Below are 19,873 nucleotides of genomic sequence, written 5' to 3' on the forward strand. Positions count from 1 at the left end.
TTTTCTAGAATAAGATGCTAGTGTCCTTGTGAAATGTCCCACATTATTTATTTATTTATTGAGCATTTTTTTTCTTTTCTAGAATAAGATGCTCCAGTTTCATCTGGCACCTTCCTTGGCCCTGCCCTAAAATCAGCCACTTCCTCTTAGGAGCCCTAAACTCTTCATCTCTGAATGCTAATAATAATTAACTTCTGCATGGTGGACTTTGGGATGCTTGTTAATGTATTTCTGAGCTTTTTGGTTTTGCTTGAATCTTTAAAGTAATGAGCACATATCTTCCCCTCCACCCACAAAAATCATAAAGATATTAGGAAAAAGTCAACAACCCCTCGGAGCCAGGTCGCTGCCGAGGTGAAGCTTCCAGAAGGGACTGCCCTCTACACTTTCTCCTTTCCTGCTGACTGCACTTGGCAGGACAGGCAGGGCCAGCCCCTCGCCCCACATCAGACCTTCCCTTCAATCTTGGAAACCTCAAACAGGAACTCTGCAGGGAGACTGGGAGTTAACACACTGTAAATATGAAAACATGAGGTCTAAGAGTTAAATGAAAAGGGAGGTCATTCCTCTCCTTGGAGCTGCAGTGGACGGGGAGTCCCCCGCCGCCGCTGCGCGCAGAGCCGACCTCTGTGCAGTGGACGGGGAGTCCCCCGCCGCCGCTGCGCGCAGAGCCGACCTCTCCAGCAGACCGTGGATGGAGAGGCAGCTCCTCAGCCACTGTGAGCTTTGGGTCACTCTCCCACCGAACTTCATTAGAACCACCGGAGACCTCAGTACGGGCCTTTTGGTTGAAGGAGTAGGGCTTCCAGTACTATGCTGACTAGAAGTCGTGAGAATGGACAACCTCCCCTTGTTCTTGATCTTAGAAGAGAAGCTTTCAGTTTTTCACTTTGCCATAAGATGTTTGCTGTGGGCTTTTCATATACGGCCTTTATTATATTGAGTTAATTTCCCTCTATTCTAGTTTGTTCAGAGTTTTTATCATGAGAGAGTATTGCATTTTACCATGCTCTTTTTTTTTTTTTACATCTACTGAGATGATTATGTGATTATTTTTTATCTTCTTAATGTGGTGTATCACATTAACTGATTTTCATATGTTAAATAATCCTTGTATTTAAGGGATAAATCCCACTTGGTCATAGTGTGTGATCCTTTTAATGTGCTGTTGAATTTGGTTTGCTAGGATTTTGTTGAGAATTTATGTGTACATGTAATCTATGTTTTTATATATTGGCTTGTAGTTTACTTTTGTTGTGGCATCTTTGTCTGGCTTTGATATCAGAGCAATGTTGGCCTCATGAAATGACTTTGGAAGGTTCCCTCTTCAATTTTTTGGAAGAGTTTGAGAATGACTGGTGTTGTTCTTCTGCAAAACGTTGGTAGAAGAATTAACCAGTGAAACTTTTTGGTCCTGGTCTTTTCGTTGTTAGAGGTTGTGCTGTATTTCTATTTGCTAAATCTGGCAACTCTTAACACCACTGGAGGAAGGAGGATTGGAAGGCTTCCTGGAGAAGAAGCACCTGTGCAAAGGTGTAGACATATGAATGTGTGTATCTGGAACAATAGGCAGTAAGGTGTGGAGTCTTGGGGAAATATACCTCCCCCTCTCCAGGGTCTGGAAGCTTTTAATTTCTCAGTTATGTGAAAAAGATAAGATTTAGATAATTATAGTTATTCCCACATTTTTCTGATGTAGGTGCTCTCATTTTAAGATGAGGTAACTAAGATTGAGAGAGTTAATATAGTTTGCTCAAGGTTATTCATGTTGCAAAAGAACAAGAATTCAAACTCAGGTGGGTTTGTCTTTGAAGGCTGTACGCTCAGATGCTGTTTTTACTGGCAGGGGCTCCTAAGGAGAACTGGGCGGTCTGAGGAGGCAGCTTCAATGTTTGTAGCAGTGGGTGTCAGGTTTCTGATTTTTTTTTTTTTTTTTTTTTTTTTTTTTTTTTTTTGCATTTTTCTGAAGCTGGAAACAGGGAGAGACAGTCAGACAGACTCCCGCATGCACCCGACCGGGATCCACCCGGCACGCCCACCATGGGGCGATGCTCTGCCCACCAGGGGACGACCAGAGCCACTCTAGCGCCTGAGGCAGAGGCCACAGAGCCATCCCCAGCGCCCGGGCCATCTTTGCTCCAATGGAGCCTTGGCTGCGGGAGGGGAAGAGAGAGACAGAGAGGAAGGAGGGGGGGCGGGGGTGGAGAAGCAAATGGGCGCTTCTCCTGTGTGCCCTGGCCGGGAATCGAACCCGGGTCCTCCGCACGCTAGGCCCACGCTCTACCGCTGAGCCAACCGGCCAGGGCCCGGTTTCTGATCTTTACTAAACTTTTGAGTTTGAACTTCATGATCCAGGTGCCACCATACTTTTTAGCCCCCAAAGTGCTTCTGGACTGGAGAAGATGCTTCTCTGCCCAGCCTGGCATGAAACCATGAGGTTGATGAAGTGCAAGGCCTGGCACTGGAAGGCAGGAGAGGGAAATACGTTAGTCCTATTTCCCTGTTCTGCTAGAGTTTAAGAAGGGCAGGGTCAAGAGGGGTAAGTCGGGATAGGTGGCTTCCTTCAGGGAAGAAGAGAAGTGAAAAGAAAGGCTTGAGGGTTGTTCACCCCCAAGAGCACAGACAAGGGCATGGGCTTCGGAACTGAAGGTCAGTGGGTATCTTATACCTGCCACTTCTAGCTGTGTGGCTTTGGACAAGTTATTTAAAATCTCTGAGCTTTTGCTTTCTTATAAGCAATATAATTTAACAGAACTGCATATTGTAATGGTTCTGATAACCTAATATAATAATGCTTATAAAATCATCAAAGGCACAGTGCTTAATAAATGGTAGCAATGATGATGATAATGATTTTAAATTTTACTTATTGATTTTAGAGAGACAGACAGAAACATCAATCTGTTCCTGTATGTGCCCTGACCAGGGATAGAACTGGCAATCTTTGCATATTGGGATGATGCTTTTACTAATTGAGTTATCCTGCCAGGATTATTACTATTATTAAAGAGCCAGGAGTACTGAGCTACTTTATCCTGGAACCCTGACTTTTTGTATTTTTTTTCACATTTATTAATCACTTACTAATGTGTCAGTCCCTGAGCAAAGAAGGAAAAGGAAGAACTTAGTGTCTAGTGGGAGATCCACCGAAGACATCAGACTATAGAGTGACAGATACCGCTGCAGGGAGTGATCCGGGGGCGGTGAGAACTAGGAGTGGCAGTGCAAGTGATGAAAGCTTCAACTGGCTCAGGCCAGACGGGGGCTTCCTGGCGCTCACCTCCGAGAGGCGCAGGCAGAGCCGGCTTCCTGGCGCTCGCCTCCGAGAGGCGCAGGCAGAGCCGGCTTCCTGGCGCTCGCCTCCGAGAGGCGCAGGCAGAGCCGGCTTCCTGGCGCTCACCTCCGAGAGGCGCAGGCAGAGCCGGCTTCCTGGCTTGCCGCTCCCCTGCACGGCTGGAGTCAGGTGCTCGCACAGCATGGCCATGAACCCGTCCCTCTACAGTGCTCTGCTCTGGCTCCTACTGTGTCACTTGTATTCTGTGATAGCTTTCTCCAGGTGACATTCTACAGGCCTAAGAACCCTTACTGAAACACTTTTGCTAAAAAGTGACAGCAACTCTTTCAGCATTGACTCTTCGGCCTGATTGGGATGCAAGCCCATCCCTGCACCAATCCCTGTGATTATGGACTCACCTCTGACCCTGGAGTGTGGTATGCCCACCTGGTATGGCGGACCACTTAGTCCACTTTCCAAAGGAAAAGAGGTGTGGTCATGAGAGGGGGGATGGACACTAGGTAAGCAAGTACAACTAATGTATGCTCCTGGATTGTCGAGAATGAGGCTGGTGAAAGCCTTCAAATGAGGGGACCCTGTCTAAATCCATGGAGGCCTAAGCATCTTTTGTTTGAAAAACTGCAGACAGAAAGCAAGAGGGAAGCATTTGCCGAGGGAGAAGGCCAGGGGGCGAGGGGGGGGGACGGTGCGGTAGGGGTTCAGAGAGCTTCCGTTTTCCTGGTGTCTTAGGTTTTCTTGAGCCTCCCAGGACCACATGGGTAGTAGAGTGAAGTTTGGTTTTCTCACCTGTAAATTTTAGACACTTATGACAGCTCCCACTTTCACGAGGTCTGAGGTGCTACATCACCCCTTGTTGGTTTCTCTTACCCTGTTCACATTGTTGTAAACGGTCCCTTTGTTAATGTCTCCTGTAAAGCCAGTAGCCACGGCCACCATCACAGCCACCTGGCCTATGCAGGTTCGCATTTGATTTGGACAGAAGGTAATAAACAATGGAGCCAAGAACTGGTGGGCCATTAGCTTTAATCCTAGCTTGCACCCGGAGAGCAAGAAATACTCACAGTGGGAAAACACTTCTCTTTCCATTCAGTGCTCACAAAGCTACTGACTTATTCGAGTTTCCTAGGATCAAAGGTTTCTAGCTCACCAGCCTTATTCACCTCTGTTCCCCATCTCCTCTCTGCACAAACTCTGCACAAACTGGCTTCTCCTTCAGCACTCTGACATCTTGACTGCTTCTCCTATGCAACGCTAATTTCAGGAACCAAAGTGTATAATAGAGAGAGAGCCCCCGGTCTGCCCCATTTTATAGTGTAGAAATCAAAACCTTCAAGCCAATATACAAATAAGGAAGTCTCTGATACAAAATCACTTATCTGAGGCATAAATGGGATTCCTCATAAGAGTGCATCACCCCACATCATGCAACAGTCAAAGGTGTGGGAAAAGCTTAGTTTTGAAAAAAATCTTAGTATTAAAAGGGCGGGAAAGGTTTAGTCTTAAGACTAAGCCTTAGGGTATAACAACCCTGCCTGTCCCCCACACCCAGTGCAAACTATAAGCGAGCAAACATATACATCATATTTACAAACTTATTTGACTGATATCTCCTCAGTTGTTTGGGTGTCAGCTGTCATGCCGGGGGCCTTGACTGGTACAACAGCATCTACACAATGGGGTGCTGAGCAATAGAATTGGTCCCCCAAACCAGGTGTCTCTTTGGGCAGAGCCCTATCTCAGCTTCTCCCAGCACATAGAAAGGGGTAGTCAGGTTACAGTTACATGACTCTTGTAGCGTGTGAGCCAAAAGTCAGGAGCAGAAAGAAATAAACTGCAGGCTATTTTTCCCCAACAGGTTATCCAGTCAAGCCCCATCAAGACTGTTATTCTGTGGGTCAAATAAAACTTCCCAGAGAAGCTCAGGTTAGCTATTTTTATCCAGGGAGAGAGCAAGAAAGGTTTCACTTGGAATAACAAATGAGATTATTCCATCAAGATACTTTTGCTGAGACCATACCTGAGAAGCAAGTAACTGTACTTCTTGTCCATATTATGGATTTTGTTTTAGAAATTGTTATAATTGCCTCTGTCAACCATGTCTTTCCCAGCTCCTCCCTTCTTTCTTTGAGAACCTGGTCATATACTTTGCAAAGAGTTAGTTTTCACAATCCCTGTTGATTGGGCATGTGACTTGTTGCCTTGACCACAAACGAGTAGGTCAGTTGTAATCCCTAGTCAAGTTCAGCCAATCAGATTCTCTCTCTTGGGGACTGGATTTGTGCTTTGGAGATTCTATATAGTATCTGTTGAGCATTTAAAGAGAAAAGTAAAGTCAGCAATGGGTCCTGGTGTTTGCTTTTGTGCCAAGAAGCAGAAAGAACTGACTAAGAAAGATAAAAAGAGATATAGAGGTAGAGTTAGAAATAAGAAAGAGGCTTTTAGTCTACCCAGGATAATGGTGACAACATTAGTTTAAAAACAACAACAACAAAAAAAAACAAACAAACAGTTTCTGGCTGGTTGGCTCAGTGTTGGAGCATTGGTCTGGCGTGTGAATGTCCTGGGTTTGATTCCCGGCCAGTACACAAAGAGGCACCCATCTGCTTTTTCACCCCTCCCCCTCTTCTCTCTCTCTCTCTCTGTCTCTCCCTCCCCCCTTCTCCCATTATGTCTCTCTTCTCTTCCCCTCCTATAGCCATGGCTCAATGGAGCAAGTTGATCCTGGGCACTGCGAATGGCTCCCTGGTCTCCACCTCAGGTGATTAAAAAAAAGGCTCTGATTGAAACAGAGCCAAGGCCCCAGATGGGCAGTACATCGCCCCTAGTGGGCTTTCTGGGTAGAACCCTGTTGGGGCATATGTGGGAGTCTGTCAATGCCTCCTCTCCTCTCATTAAAAAACAACCCCCCCCCAAAAAAACCAAACTCTATAAGAGGGAAACAAAAGAAGTCTACAAATTGTTAGCTAGTCCAAGAAAAGTTTTCTTGCATTCTGAGAACCAGAATACAGCAGGAAATGCAGCCAAAAAGAATCACCTGGAAAGAAAAGCTACAATCTCAAAATTACCAGGTGTATTTTTCAGTTGCTACTGAAAGTAGGCATCAAAACAACTTTCACCAGAAAATGTAGGAAGACTGTTTCCATTGCACCTAAGTGTGAAATGAGTCTAAGAATGGGTTTGTGGAAGAATAGCAACTGGTTCTTATCTCAAAAGAAAACCTAGTGTCAAGGAAGGATACACGTTTTACCCTCCTATAGTGGAGCTATTTTTAAGGGTGATGCCAATTGATCCACAGTGGTCTGAGGAGCTGCTAATTGCTGCAAATTTCCTTTATGGACTTATAGGCCATACTGAAGTGGATGCCATGAGTCACGCTACACAGGCTATTTTTGAAATGCTGGAGAAATCCTAGTTGCCTCAGGACTGTGCATTGGTTGATATGAAGATTGAATTTGGTGTTCATGTCATCACACAAAAAAATTGTTCCTTTTGATATTATTGATAATAATTCCTAAAGACTTTGCCCATGAGGAGATCAAAGCCAACAGAAAGACAGACCATCTTATTGTGCCCTCCACAAGAATGCAGCTCCTGAAGGGCCCCAGGTGGGTTGCAGGAAGAGTGGAGTTGCTTCTGAAACCAGAAAGGCAATTCAGGGTTGTAGTATTGAAGCGCTCAACCTCTGATCTCAGTCACTGTAAAAAATTCAGGAAGGGTTGTGGCAATTTTGGCATTCTATGTGAACTTTGGGTAACCTCTGCCCATCCAGGACCAGATAAAACTCTGAGAATTAGAGAGGATATAAAGGGAATGGCATTCCTGCTGGATATGTGGCAAAGGCAGGCAGAAGTGATGCTTTAGGACCAGTGATGTCTGCTAACACTGTATCCCAGTTATCAGCTGCCCTTCCCTCACTCCAGACTGGGAAATTCAGAATGTGTGGTCTTCTCTTCAGTTATCCAGTGGTTTTAGCTGTTCAACCATACTTTCTCCAGAAGGATCAGCTCAGTTTGCTGCTCAGATATATATATGGATTACACAACCATTTGTTAGGGGCCAAATTACAAGCAAGTATATTGGACACATGAATTTCCTAGAACAGGCTGACAAAAAAAATCAGAGAGGGCAATTTATGAGAACATTGTAATTTTAAAGGAGAAAAACTATAAATTTAGCTGCGGAAAAAATCAAGCAAGATGAAAATATGTTTAAACCAATCAGATAAAACAAAGAAATAAGTGAAAAAAATACACAAAATTAATGAAAAAGAGAAATAAGAGAGAATGTAGAATAACAACTACATGTAGTTAGAAGCAGAGACAAACCAATTGAAAAGAGACTAAGAACAAAACCTTGGTTTTGCTTTCTATTAATGCTTACAGTACTTCGAGGATGTTAAGTGCATTTTCTGCTCTTTCATTTCATAGTATGCCCTGTACATTGCTGTATATATAACTCTTCCTTTGCTTCCTTTGTATGTGTATGTATGTGCACGTGGATGGCTGTGATTTGAGTGGGTTTTGTTCCTTGCAAACAGGAATACCAAGCCAGATTTGCATCTATAATTTCACCTATGATGACCAGTAATTGCCGGGGTCCAGCCCCAGGGGGAATCCAGGGGTCCCACAGGAAGAGACGGTGTCGGCGCAAATCGAGTGAGAGCCGAATTCTTTTTTCTCCTTAGCATTTACTGCCAGGCATCTCTCCCAAATGCTGGTCTAGCTTTATTTTTATACACACACACTAAGTTACAATCACATGGTATTCAGAATACATTAATTAATAATTGTTTTTGTTTCACTGTGGTTACATATTTCTAAGTAACAGTTAATTCATTTCTATAAGCTATAAATCAGGTGGTAAGTCATACAATGTACAGTTATACAATAACTTGAACAGCAATAACAATATTGGGACAAACTTCTAAAAGATCAGTACTGATTAATAATTCTATCTTACCTAATGTCCTATTGTCTAGTCAAATTTTATTTATTTACTAATTTCATACACTAGTTAAGTTCTAACTTATTTTTCTCAGAGTGTTCCACCATCTGCAGGTCAGGTATACAAGAAGAAAGGAAAGCTTCTCTACTCTACCACATGGAAAGGCTAGGGAGGGAAAGTAATGAATTAAGTGAATGCTGAAAGGTGCTTCTGTGTATAGTTACTGTTTCCTACCTATTCATAAGTTATATTCTATTTTTTCTAACATGATTAATAAGAAGGAATTCTCCTACAAACTTAACCCTTTTCGAGGGATGTCATAGCCAGCCTCTTATGTCTATGAGCCCAGGCAAAGGGGCTTACAGGCTTTTCTGTGGAACTCACACCCTCTGCCTCATTTCCAAAGAAATTACTATGAATCTACAGGGAAAGCACGGTGCTATTATCCCTGTGCCATAAATGATAGCACACACACCCAGAAAGGGGGGAGAAAAGGCCAAATTAATTCAAAAGGTCAAAGGGGGAAGTATCGTTGTGCCTTTTCTCTGCTGTGACTTTGTCATCCAGCAGCCGTTGGTCTTTTCTGCTGTGACCTTGTCAACCAGCAGCCGTTGGTCTTCTCTGCTGTGACCTTGTCAACCGGCAGCCGTTGGTCTTCTCTGCTGTGACCTTGTCAACCGGCAGCCGTTGGTCTTCTCTGCTGTGACCTTGTCAACCAGCAGTTGTTGATCAGCTTCCGACAAGTAATGTTTTCAAGATGGCATTTTGGTTCAATAGTAGAGCTTATGCAGTGGTGAGATTTAGCCGGTTTGCACTGGTTCAGCAGAACTGATACCTAATTTTTTGTTGAGTTCGGCGAACTGGTTGTTAAAATGGCACTTGTAATCAGGGTTCTCTCTAAAGTGGGTACCTTAGAGAATTAAAAAAAAAAAAATTCCCAGAACTATGCAATTCCTGAAAGTGTTCAAGGAACTAAAAATATTGTCAGAACAATGCTGTAAATTCAGCAGAAGTGGAAAGGGGTTTTTCAAAGATAAACATAATATGTTCAGAGAAGAGAAGTCACCTGTTTCAAATATATCAAACACAATGACTGTTAGTCTAATCGGCCTACCTCTAAAGGAATGGGATCCTACTCCTACGGTGAAAAGATGGTGAAGAATAAATCACACAGCCAATGATGCTCAGATAAAAGTGAAGAAAACTGCAAGTGAGGACGCCAATCAAGAAGCAATATGGAAATATCTTTAACAGTTTTATTGTTTTTTGTCAAATATTTAATATGTTCATTAATATTTTAAAACTCTTTCTTAAAACATAATCTAGGTTTGTATACCTCTTTTATTGTTCTTATTTAAGTATTAAGTGCATCAAATAATGAACTACCTTTTGGTATATTGTGTTTTTACACTTAAATTGGTCATTAGGGCAGAGAACCGGTTGTTAAATTATTTGAATCCCACCACTGAGCTTATATCCTAGAGCCAAGGAGTGAGCCTTCTTTGATCTAGGGTTTTTAATCGTGCTAATTGATCTATTTGTCACCTATGCTCTAACATGTTCACATGTATTTGTTGTTTTCATTCTTTGCATGAGGCAAAAATAGAATCTATAATTGATATCCTCCCCAGAGGAGGGTGATTTTCCATCTGGGATGGATTTTCCAAAATTTCTTACAGGGAGCGCAGACAGTTAGAATGGCTCCAAGATTTCCCATCAGTCTATTGGCCAGGGTCTCTTTTTTCCTTCTCCAAAAGATGTGAATTTGACCTTTTCATTGGTCACCAAGGTTGCCAAATTCAGCTACATGTGACTTTGAGGGAGACCAGCCCACAGACTTCTATTTGGAGAATGCCAAATGGCTCTCTGAGACCCAGCTGGTAGCACTCTCTCTTGCACAGTGCCTGAAATGTGCACATCTATTTTTGTTGAGTTATAATATTATTGCTTACACAAAATCTAATATTAACAAAATTAGCAATACCTACAGCAAGGGCAGAGAACTTTCAAACCTGCCAGTGGCATGACTTTGGGACAATCAACACTCAGTGCTTTAGTTTCCTCATCTGAAAAATGATAATAATACTTACTTAGGGTTACTAAGGGGAGTCAGTGAGTTAATATTTATAGAGCCCCTAAGATAGTGCCTGGTATGTAGTATGAGCCCCATTAAACCCAAGTACCTCCTGTTAAAATGGTGAAAGAGAGCAAGTCTGGGGTTTTCTCTTGCATGGTATGGAAATGTGTGGACTTAATGTCTGAGGTTTGGAAAGTGGGAAGGGCCAAGGAATTGGGTCTTGGTGGATTTGGGGCACTACCCAATGAAATGAATGCTTCACGAGACCAAGGGTGAAGGTCTCCTCCTGAAAGAGTGTTCTTAACATATACATGTGAGGCTTACAGTGCTGGGCAGGGAGGAAAAGGGGAAATAGGGTAGAAGACTTATAATAATTTTACAATAAATAAAAGTCTTTGTGAAAGTCAGTCTCAAATGTTCAGGCATTGACCTATGTGTGTGTATGTAAATTTATATATATATATATGTATGTATGTATGTATATAATTTAAATTCAGGAATACAGGCATGACCATAGATCCTTAGGACACAATCACTTTTAGATCATAATTTCAAGGCGTTTTTGGTGAAACCATGGCCATGGATTACAAGGATATTGTGGCATTTGTTTGCTTGTTTTTAAGTTATGTTTATTTAAGAATAATTTGCATACAATATTTTTAGAGTATAGTTCTTAGAGTATGACAAATGCATGCAGTCATGAAAACACCATCACAGTTGATATACAGACCATTTCCATCCCCCTTCAAATTTTATCATACCCATTTGTAGACAACTCCACTTACTACCCATGGCCCTGGCAACCAGATTCATTTTTTCCTATAATTTTATTTTTTGCAGAATGTCAGTAAAGCTTCTTTGACCTTTAAGCCAAGGTCAGATGATAAGAGCAATTTTAGCATACTACAGCCCTATCACAATTATAGTTACACTGTAATGCGATTGAATAAGGCATTACTCAGTGCCCGTCTCTTCTGCTAGACTTCCCCAGGCATGTGTGAGAGCAGGGATGGTCTGGCTGGTTCATTACTACATCCCCAGCAGTACCATGGGGTAGATGCTCAGCACATGTCACTTAATGGACAAATGATGTGTGACTCGCTGACTATAAGGAAAGTGCTCTGTCACTATTGACTCAACAAGAGCACTGTGATATTCAGTGGCATAAATATATCATGTTGTAAAGCACCCAGAGACCCTATTATTCAGACATTCTTGAAGATTATGCATGGAGCTTGAAGTTAAATTGGATCTGAATATTAGCAATCAGAACCATCCAGGCTATCCCCAGGATGCCAATTAATTAAAAAAGAAAAAGAAAAAGGGAAGCAGTCTTTGATCATGTAACACTCTTTTGTTATTATTTTGTCTCACTAGTCAGTGAAAACGGTTTATTTCATCACTTTTACATTCCATATACTTTGTAGCAAATCTGACATCACGGTGATACTTAACAGTAAGATCATGAAATCTTCAAAATCAAGCTTATTTTCCATATGCTGGTCAAGTTCAGAAAGGAGGTCTTTGTATTTTGGTTTGGTTTCTTGTCCCTGTCAGAATAAAGAAAAAAGTACAACCCTGATTTATTGTGTCACCTGAGTTTTACAGATAATAAGCAATAGCGAACTTGTTATTAACTCTAATAACATGTCGAGTTGCTACCATTCATACAGTCATGTACTGTGTGAAGTCTTCGCATGGGCTTCTCATTGGATCCTCCCAGTGACCTTATTGAATTGTATACTGTTACCACCCCACTCTACAGATGGGATAGCAGAGACTCAGTGATATTTAAGTAATTTGTCACAAGCTAGGCAGCTACTGGTTTGGAGGTAGATTAGTAATCTGAACTACCTAGCCCACTCCTAACTGCTAAGCCATCCCACCTCTCTACAAACACACATAGTATTATGTTTTCACATTTTTCAAAACATACCGTATTTCCTCATGTATAAGACACAATTTTTTTTCTGAAAAATTTAGGGTCTAAAAACTGGGTGCATCTTATACAGTGGTTGTAGATTTTTTTTTTACTTCCATTTCCTGCGTTTTCATGCTTGTTTTTGCACTTATTGTTGTAGATTTTCTTACTTGAATTTCATGTTTTTTGTGCTTGTTATATTGTTTCAAATTTCAGGCCCCCAAATTAAGGTGCATTTTATACATGGGAGCATCTTATACATGGGGAAATATGGTAATCTGTTTGTTATGGGGGTTATATAGCATGTGTTCCACTGAACAATTAGATTATCCAGAATTATGGAATAAAATATACTCAAAGAAATTATGTGCCTTGGAAGATTGTTCAACATTTAGTTTGATCACAAATCAAATCCAAATTCATAGTTCCCATAGATGGATTGAAGGAAATCATGTGACTAGTACAGAAATGAAGAGGCTTTCCAGTTTCCGGTCACAGCTTGTGAAACAGCTTTCAAATGATATAAAAAGGTTAAGGTCATTTGATTGAAAGTTACTGAGCTATGTTGACATCTAGTTCAATCCCAAATGTGTGCTAGCTGTAAAATCCACCCCAGCCAGGATTGAGGCAATGTTAGGGACGGGGACACATTCCTCTGCAGCTGTGGAGCATTACTGTTCCATTTAGGCTAATTCTCAAGAGGTCACCCCTGTCAGTAAGGCCAAAGGAGCTCTCCCAGCTCCTACCAGAGAGCTGAAGCCTATGGTAAAAGGGTTAGATTCCAAATCAGAGACAGGAGCACCTCGCTCAAAGGTCAGAGATGGCAGTAGGTCTTTCCCACACAGTGTTGTTGAACATGGGGCTGACTGAGGTACGGGGATGTAGGGCCTGACCAGCCATGTTTGCTTTGTAAGTTCTTCACAGTGGTTTTATGTGTTCAATTTTCTTATATCTGCCTGGCTATAGAATAAAATTCCCCCAAATTATGTTTAGGCATAAGGGAAAGAAGATGTTCCTCTCCAAACGCAGGTCTCAGCCACAAGGTCCAGTTCAGTTTCCTGGAGAACTTCACCTGGGGATTTAGAAGAAAGCGGTCAGTAATGAAGGAGTCTCTGTGGCCTTTGCCTTGACTAGTGGTCAGTATCCGTCTTAGGGAATCTCACAGGGAGTGTGATTAGTTCCAGGCAGCATTCTGACATTACCCAAGTGCTTGCTCAGTGAAATCAAGCTGCCACCATTGATACTGAGGCTGCTTCAGGATGAGCTGTCCCCGGGGATGCCCTGACCTATGACTTCTGCCCTCTAGGCCCATCAGCCCAGGCAGCGGGCAGGATGCATGGAGGCCTGGGTGTGTTTGCAGCTGGAGCCAGACACTGGCTGTCTTTCTCACGGCGGGCCGTGCGAGGGCCACAAGGCTGGAGGGTCTTCCTGATGATTTGGTGAGTCATCTACCCTGCTGTTCTCAGAGAAGTGGTGGGTTTCACGGGGTGCTGCACCACTAGGTTCTCATTGGAAGCCTTGTCAGAAGCTCCCTGAGGATACGCCAGGCAGCTTACAGATCCTTTTTCTCCCTGGGACTCGCCATTTCTTTTGGCCTCTGAGGCAGGCTAATGCTGTAGGATTTTTTCACCCACCCTCTCTTTAAAGATCCCCTAGAATATTTTATCTTTTGTCAAATTCTGCCTGATATTTCTAGCTGAAAAAAAATAGCTTTTCTTTAAAAAATTATTTCAAAAATAATACGTTTAACATTGAATATTTAGAAAAATATTTTTCAAAATGAAAATGAAAAATAAATTTTTACCCCATTACCACAAAATAGCTGTAATTAACATTTCTTTTCTCTCTCTTTTAAAGATTTTATTTACTGATTTTAGAGAGAGGAGACAGAGAGAGGAAGTCAGGAAGGAACAAGAAGCACCAACTTGTAGTTGCTTCCCGTATGTGCCTTGACCAGGCAAGCTTGGGGTTTCGAACCAGCGACCTCAGTGTTCCTGGTCGAGGCTCTCTCCACTGCACCACCACAGGTCAGGCTGTTAACATTTCTTTCCAATAATTTTTCTGTGTATCACATTGAATGAAGTCTCTCTCTGTCTCTGTCCCTCCCACAAGCACACCCACACCCACACACATACACACTTTCCTTAAACATAATTGAAGTATATGATGTGATAATTTGACATGCATATACATTATGGGAATGACTACCAAAATCCAGAGAATTAATGTATCTATCACCTCACATAGTGGTGAGTTTTCTGTGTGGTGAGAATGCTTAAGATCTGCTCTCAGCAAGTTTCAAGTCCACAATTCTGTGCTTTAACTACAGTTACCATGCTCACAATGCATCTTCAGAACTTGTTCTTCTTAGAATTGAAAACGTTTACCTTTGATTCTCTCACCCCACCACCTTCTGTCCACAAACTCTGGCAACCACTCTTCTATTCTTTGTTTCTATCAAATAGGCCAGGGGTAGTCAATCTTTCTATACCTACTGCCCACTTTGGTACCCCTGTTAGTAGTAAAATTTTCTAACTGCCCACTGGTTCCACAGTAATGGTGATTTATAAAGTAGGGAAGTAACTTTACTTTATAAAATTTATAAAGCATAGGTACAGCAAGTTAAAGCATATAATAATAATTACTTACCAAGTACTTTATGTCGGATTTTCTCTAAGTTTGGCAGAATAAATCTTTATAAAACAACTTACTATAGTTAAATCTATCTTTTTATTTATACTTTGGTTGCTCTGCTACCGCCCACCATGAAAGCTGGAATGCCCACTAGTGGGCGGTAGAAACCAGGTTGACTACCACTGAAATAGGCCTTTAAAAAAATCATTTATGTGTGGGATTTATTTTTAAAAAAGCTAATTTTACACATGCATTTTTGAAGTAACTATAGATTTACAGGAAACACCTGTGGCCCAGCTCCCCAGTGAATGATAATTCCATCACTCTATATTTTAAGGGGATTATAATACTCATCTTTCAAATCTTTTATACTTATCTTTTATTTTTTTTAATATTTTTTTATTATTCATTTTAGAGAGGAGAGGGAGAGACAGAGGGAGAGAGAGAGAGGAGAGACAGAGGGAGAGAAGGGGGGGAAGAGCTAGAAGCATCAACTCCCATATGTGCCTTGATCAGGCAAGCCCAGGGTTTCGAACCGGCGACCTCAGCATTTCCAGGTCGACGCTTTATCCACTGCGCCACCACAGGTCAGGCCTATACTTATCTTTTAAACCACTTATAATTCTTACTCATTTTCCCTAGGCCAATATTTCTCAAGGTCTGAATGCACACTGCTGGTATAATGGAATGTCATTTTAGGCGATGCTAAAATAAAAATTAAATAAGAATTATTAGTAAACTATTTTTTTTACTACCTTTTTCTTTTATTCACTGAATTTACATTTAGAATAGTGATAAAGTGTCCTTAAAAAATAAATATATTTAAGTAGATTGATAACTTAAGAAAAACAGTTCTAAGTAAATTATAATACAGGCTATTGGCAAATATGAGAAAGATATTGAAGATAGTAATCAGTTTGAGAGATATGCTTTCAGGTGAATCAGTCCACTCCCCTTCAGGTCAGTGACCCCTGGCACACTGCTAATTCTCACTTCTATATTTTGAACACAGATCTCTATTCTGACCCCTAACTCATACATCCTGTTGCTGAGTTTTGCCTGTTTGTTTCATGGACAGGGTAAAACTGACACATTCTGATGGACTTCAGCACCTCTTCCCACCCCCACCTCACTTCAAAGCTGCCGATTCTTCAGCCTTTCTCTTCGGAAATGGGACCACCACCCATTTTTTCCCAAAATCAGAACTGAGGGGTTATATACTGCTCACAAAAATTAGGAGATATTTCAAAATTAATATGAAGCGATAAAAAAAAGAAGCATTTGATTTTTTTATTAAACAAGAACATCAGAAAAGCAAACAAGTCAAAGAAAGTTGTTTGATTATGCAAATGAGATGCAAACTCGATTATTGTGATTGAGTAGCAAGTGACATATCAAATGTTTCTTTTTTTATTGCTTCATATTTATTTTGAAATATCCCCTAATTTTTGTGAGCAGTGTATAATTTGCTCCTCCTGTCCTTCAGCCCTCACAGCCAATCAGTGATCAAATCCTGTTCTTTACACTTTCCAAATGCTTCTCGTATTCACTACCCTTGTCCAAACCATCATATCGGTTTCCCTTTGGATTGCTTCCCCACATCACTCCATTCTTTTCTGTCCCACCCTCACCCCTATCCCAATCTGGACTGCAGCTGGTCTAATTTCTTTTTCCTACTGGGAAACCATTCCTGGCTTCCTGCTGCTCTCTGGCCATGCCTCTGTGAGGTGTGGCCTCTCTCCACCTCCCCAGCCTCATCACTCACAGCTTCCTTCTTCCCCTTTCTCAGCAACTACTTGCTAGCACTCACAGCTCTTAGAGTTCTAATGTTCTAAGGCCATTGCATCTGCCATTCCCTCTGCTTGGAATGCTACCTTCTGCACCCCACCCCTTGATTGCTAACTCTCGCTCATTCTGCAGATCTCAGTTACTCCTTCATTTTCCAGGAGCCCTTTTTTTGACCCCCTCAAGAGGGTCCCTCCATTTTACTCCTTTACTGCCTGCTCAGCTATTTCATCATCCTTTGAATACTTCTCATTGTTCTCAGCATATTTCTCTGCTCAACTGAATTGATAGCTTTTCACTGTATTAACTCCAGGATTCAACTCATCTCCTGAAATATAGCAGCTATTCAATATTTGGTGAATGAAAGAACAGGATGGAGCCTTTGAGTTGGAGTTGTAGGCTCTGGGACCAGCCATTATGGTGTTGCCCTGTATCTTGGTGCCTGTTAATTCTCTTACCTCTGTGAAATTCCTAAATTCAGTTTGTAGCAGATTTTTGGCAGTCACTTTTTCAAGTTTACCACCAGGGTCAGAAGAATTTCTGAAAATCAGAGCAGCAGTGGCAATGGCTTTTTCCAGATCTGAGCCCTTCTTCAGAGCTGTGGGAGAAGACATGCATGATGTAGCCTCAGTTAGTAATAATTTTCCCCCAGACACGGGCTATGTCTTCTATGGGACCAGGGTTAGAAAATGTATGTCAACCTGGCCTTGTTCTTGGGTTATAAATTTTTTTTCCTTAGGAGAAAATAGAAAACTACTGAGTAGGTCTGGGAGGAAAGCTACTAGAGAGGTGGACTTGGAAGCCTCTGTAAGTATATTAATATTTAAGCTAAGACACACAGGCTGAGAAGGATCCTGTCTTGTGAGATCAGGTTGTGGTTATGGTTGTGTGGAGTGGTCCAGGCTCAGGAAGCAATATAAGCAAAGGCTCAGGCCAGAGTCATGCTTAGTGTGGCAGATTAGAAGGAAGCTCAGATCAGCTGGAGCAGCTGACAGGAGGCAGCTGTGGCTGGAGCGCAGGAGCTGGAAGGTGTCTGACTGGGAAAGGTCAGCAGTGCTAGAACACGTTGCCCCTAGGCCCTGGAAAGGAACCAGGATTTCCTTTAAGGTGTAAAGAAAAGACATTGAAAGGTTTTAGGCATCTTCTTTAAAAAAAAAAAAAAAAGTGAAAGGGAAGAACAAGAGATAAGAGGTGTGATTGTTGTAAGGTACTAAAAGCTGAAAATTGATATTGATATTCTGGGAGGAAAGGTCAGGCTTTCCTGTCCTGGAGAGAGAAGAATGTAGAAGTTTCTGGCTTGCAAGAACAATAGGTCATTCAGTTTTAAATCTAAAATAAAGGTTAACCTAGAAACTATTCTTTCAATAGGAGGCAGAATTTATATACCACCTTGCATTGACTGTAGTTCCTCCCCCTTCCTGGAATCATGAAGGTAAAATACCTCTAGGCTAGTGAGGAAAGAGGAACCCTGAAAGATTGTAAATGTCTTTGATTGTGTTACCTTGAGAATTTTAATGTCTCTGTGTATCCCCTAAACAAATGTTGCCAGCTCGTACCATGATGTCATGCTCTCGCCTGCCTGCGTGTGATCAAGGGTATATAAACAGCCCCTGAACTATTTTTGGGACTGCAGGATTTGGGCCTGCAGATGCCCTGTGTCAGCCATATGTGGCCAGCATATTTAATAAATCTCCTCCTCTAATAAAACTCTTCAAAATTTATCTGGACTGGGTGTCTCTATGTGAACTCCATGAAATGTGGTACAGTGCCTTTCAGAATCTGGGGTGCGGTACCAAAGAACAATAAAACTTAGTATTGGTGGTGCCATTTTAAAGAGGAAAGGTCAGGCTTCTTGCCCCCTCCTTTCTGTGGAGAATAGAGGGAGAAGAATGGGCAACAGGGTCAGAGAAGTCATAATTTAACTATAGAGCAAGGAAAATAGAGCTTATCTGAGAATCTCTTCACTTCTCTTAAAAGCCTTTAGAAAAGAATGTTTATGTACCTTAATTAAGAATTCCTACACTCGGACTTACCCTCCCACCCTGAAGTCATGAGAGTAACCTATACCTGTAGGCAAAGGGATCACATGCCCCTCCTTACCTGCCACAACCAATATGTAATTTGGTCTATAAATTCAGCCACAGAATGGTAGGGACTTTCTACATGATTTGGGTGTGCCCTGTGTAGCTAGGCAGCTAATTAATAAACTCTCCAAAAATTCATTTAAACCTGGTGTCTCTGTATAACCCGCGGATTGAGGTGCAGTACTTGACAACATTGGAACAGATGGAGGAAGAAGTATGTTGTGGGCTGTTGGTCAAATAAGTTTGTAAATATAATATATATGTTTGCTCTCTTACAGTTTGCATTGGGTGTGGGGAGCAGGCTATAAGCAGGCAGGGTCGTTATAGCCTAAGGCTTAGTTTTGTTTTTTTTTTAAATTAATTTTAATGGGGTGACATTGATAAATCAGGGTACATATGTTCAAAGAAAACATCTCTAGGTTATTTTGACATTTGCTTATGCTGCATCCCCATCACCCAAAGTCCAATTGTCTTCCGTCACCTTCTAACTGATTTTCTTTGTGCCCCTGCCCTCCCCCAACCCCCTCCCTCTCCTGCCCCCCAACCCTTAACCCCCACACTCTTGTCCATGTCTCTGAGTCTCATTTTTATGTCCCACCTATGTATGGAATCATATAGTTCTTAGTTTTTTCTGATTTACTTATTTCGCTCAGTATAATGTTATCAAGGTCCATCCATGTTGTTGTAAAAGATCCAATGTCATCATTTCTTATGGCTGAGTAGTATTCCATAGTATATATGTACCAAAGCTTTTTAATCCACTCGTCCACTGACGGACACTTGGGCTGTTTCCAGATCTTCGCTATTGTGAACAATGCTGCCATAAACATGGGAGTGCATTTCTTCTTTTCAAACAGTGCTATGGTGTTCTCGGGGTATATTCCTAACAGTGGTATAGCTAGGTAAAAAGGCAGTTTGATTTTTACTTTTTTGAGGAATCTCCATACTGTTTTCCACAGTGGCTGCACTAGTCTGCATTCCCACCAGCAGTGCGGGAGGGTTCCCTTTTCTCCACATCTTTGCCAGCACTTATTCTGTGTTGTTTTGTTGATGAGTGCCATTCTGACTGGTGTGAGATGATATCTCATTGTGGTTTTAATTTGCATTACTCTAATGATTAGTGATGTTGAGCA

At 41.8% G+C, this 19,873-nt stretch overlaps 1 protein-coding gene and 1 pseudogene across 2 annotated transcripts in view; one reads left to right on the plus strand and one right to left on the minus strand.

Annotated features, from left to right (window-relative positions):
- Positions 1-6,152: 6,152 nt before the first annotated feature.
- Positions 6,153-7,431, plus strand: LOC136314029 (bifunctional phosphoribosylaminoimidazole carboxylase/phosphoribosylaminoimidazole succinocarboxamide synthetase pseudogene; annotated as a pseudogene).
- A 3,440-nt stretch (positions 7,432-10,871) lies between these two features.
- Positions 10,872-19,873, minus strand: part of SNTN (sentan, cilia apical structure protein) — a 31,979-nt gene continuing 22,977 nt past the window's right edge. The window contains exons 3-4 of one of the 2 annotated variants that reach the window (XM_066245202.1): positions 17,115-17,254; positions 10,872-11,866 (exon numbers count right to left, since the gene is read on the minus strand). In XM_066245202.1, the coding sequence (XP_066101299.1) occupies positions 11,708-11,866; positions 17,115-17,254 (299 nt within the window). In that variant the 3' untranslated portion in view covers positions 10,872-11,707. Of the gene's footprint in view, positions 11,867-13,126; positions 13,310-17,114; positions 17,255-19,873 lie in introns of those variants that run through there. The other variant, XM_066245203.1, reaches the window with a different exon arrangement.

The sequence above is a fragment of the Saccopteryx bilineata genome, chromosome 10 (genome assembly GCF_036850765.1).
Source record: "Saccopteryx bilineata isolate mSacBil1 chromosome 10, mSacBil1_pri_phased_curated, whole genome shotgun sequence".
Taxonomy (NCBI): domain Eukaryota; kingdom Metazoa; phylum Chordata; class Mammalia; order Chiroptera; family Emballonuridae; genus Saccopteryx; species Saccopteryx bilineata.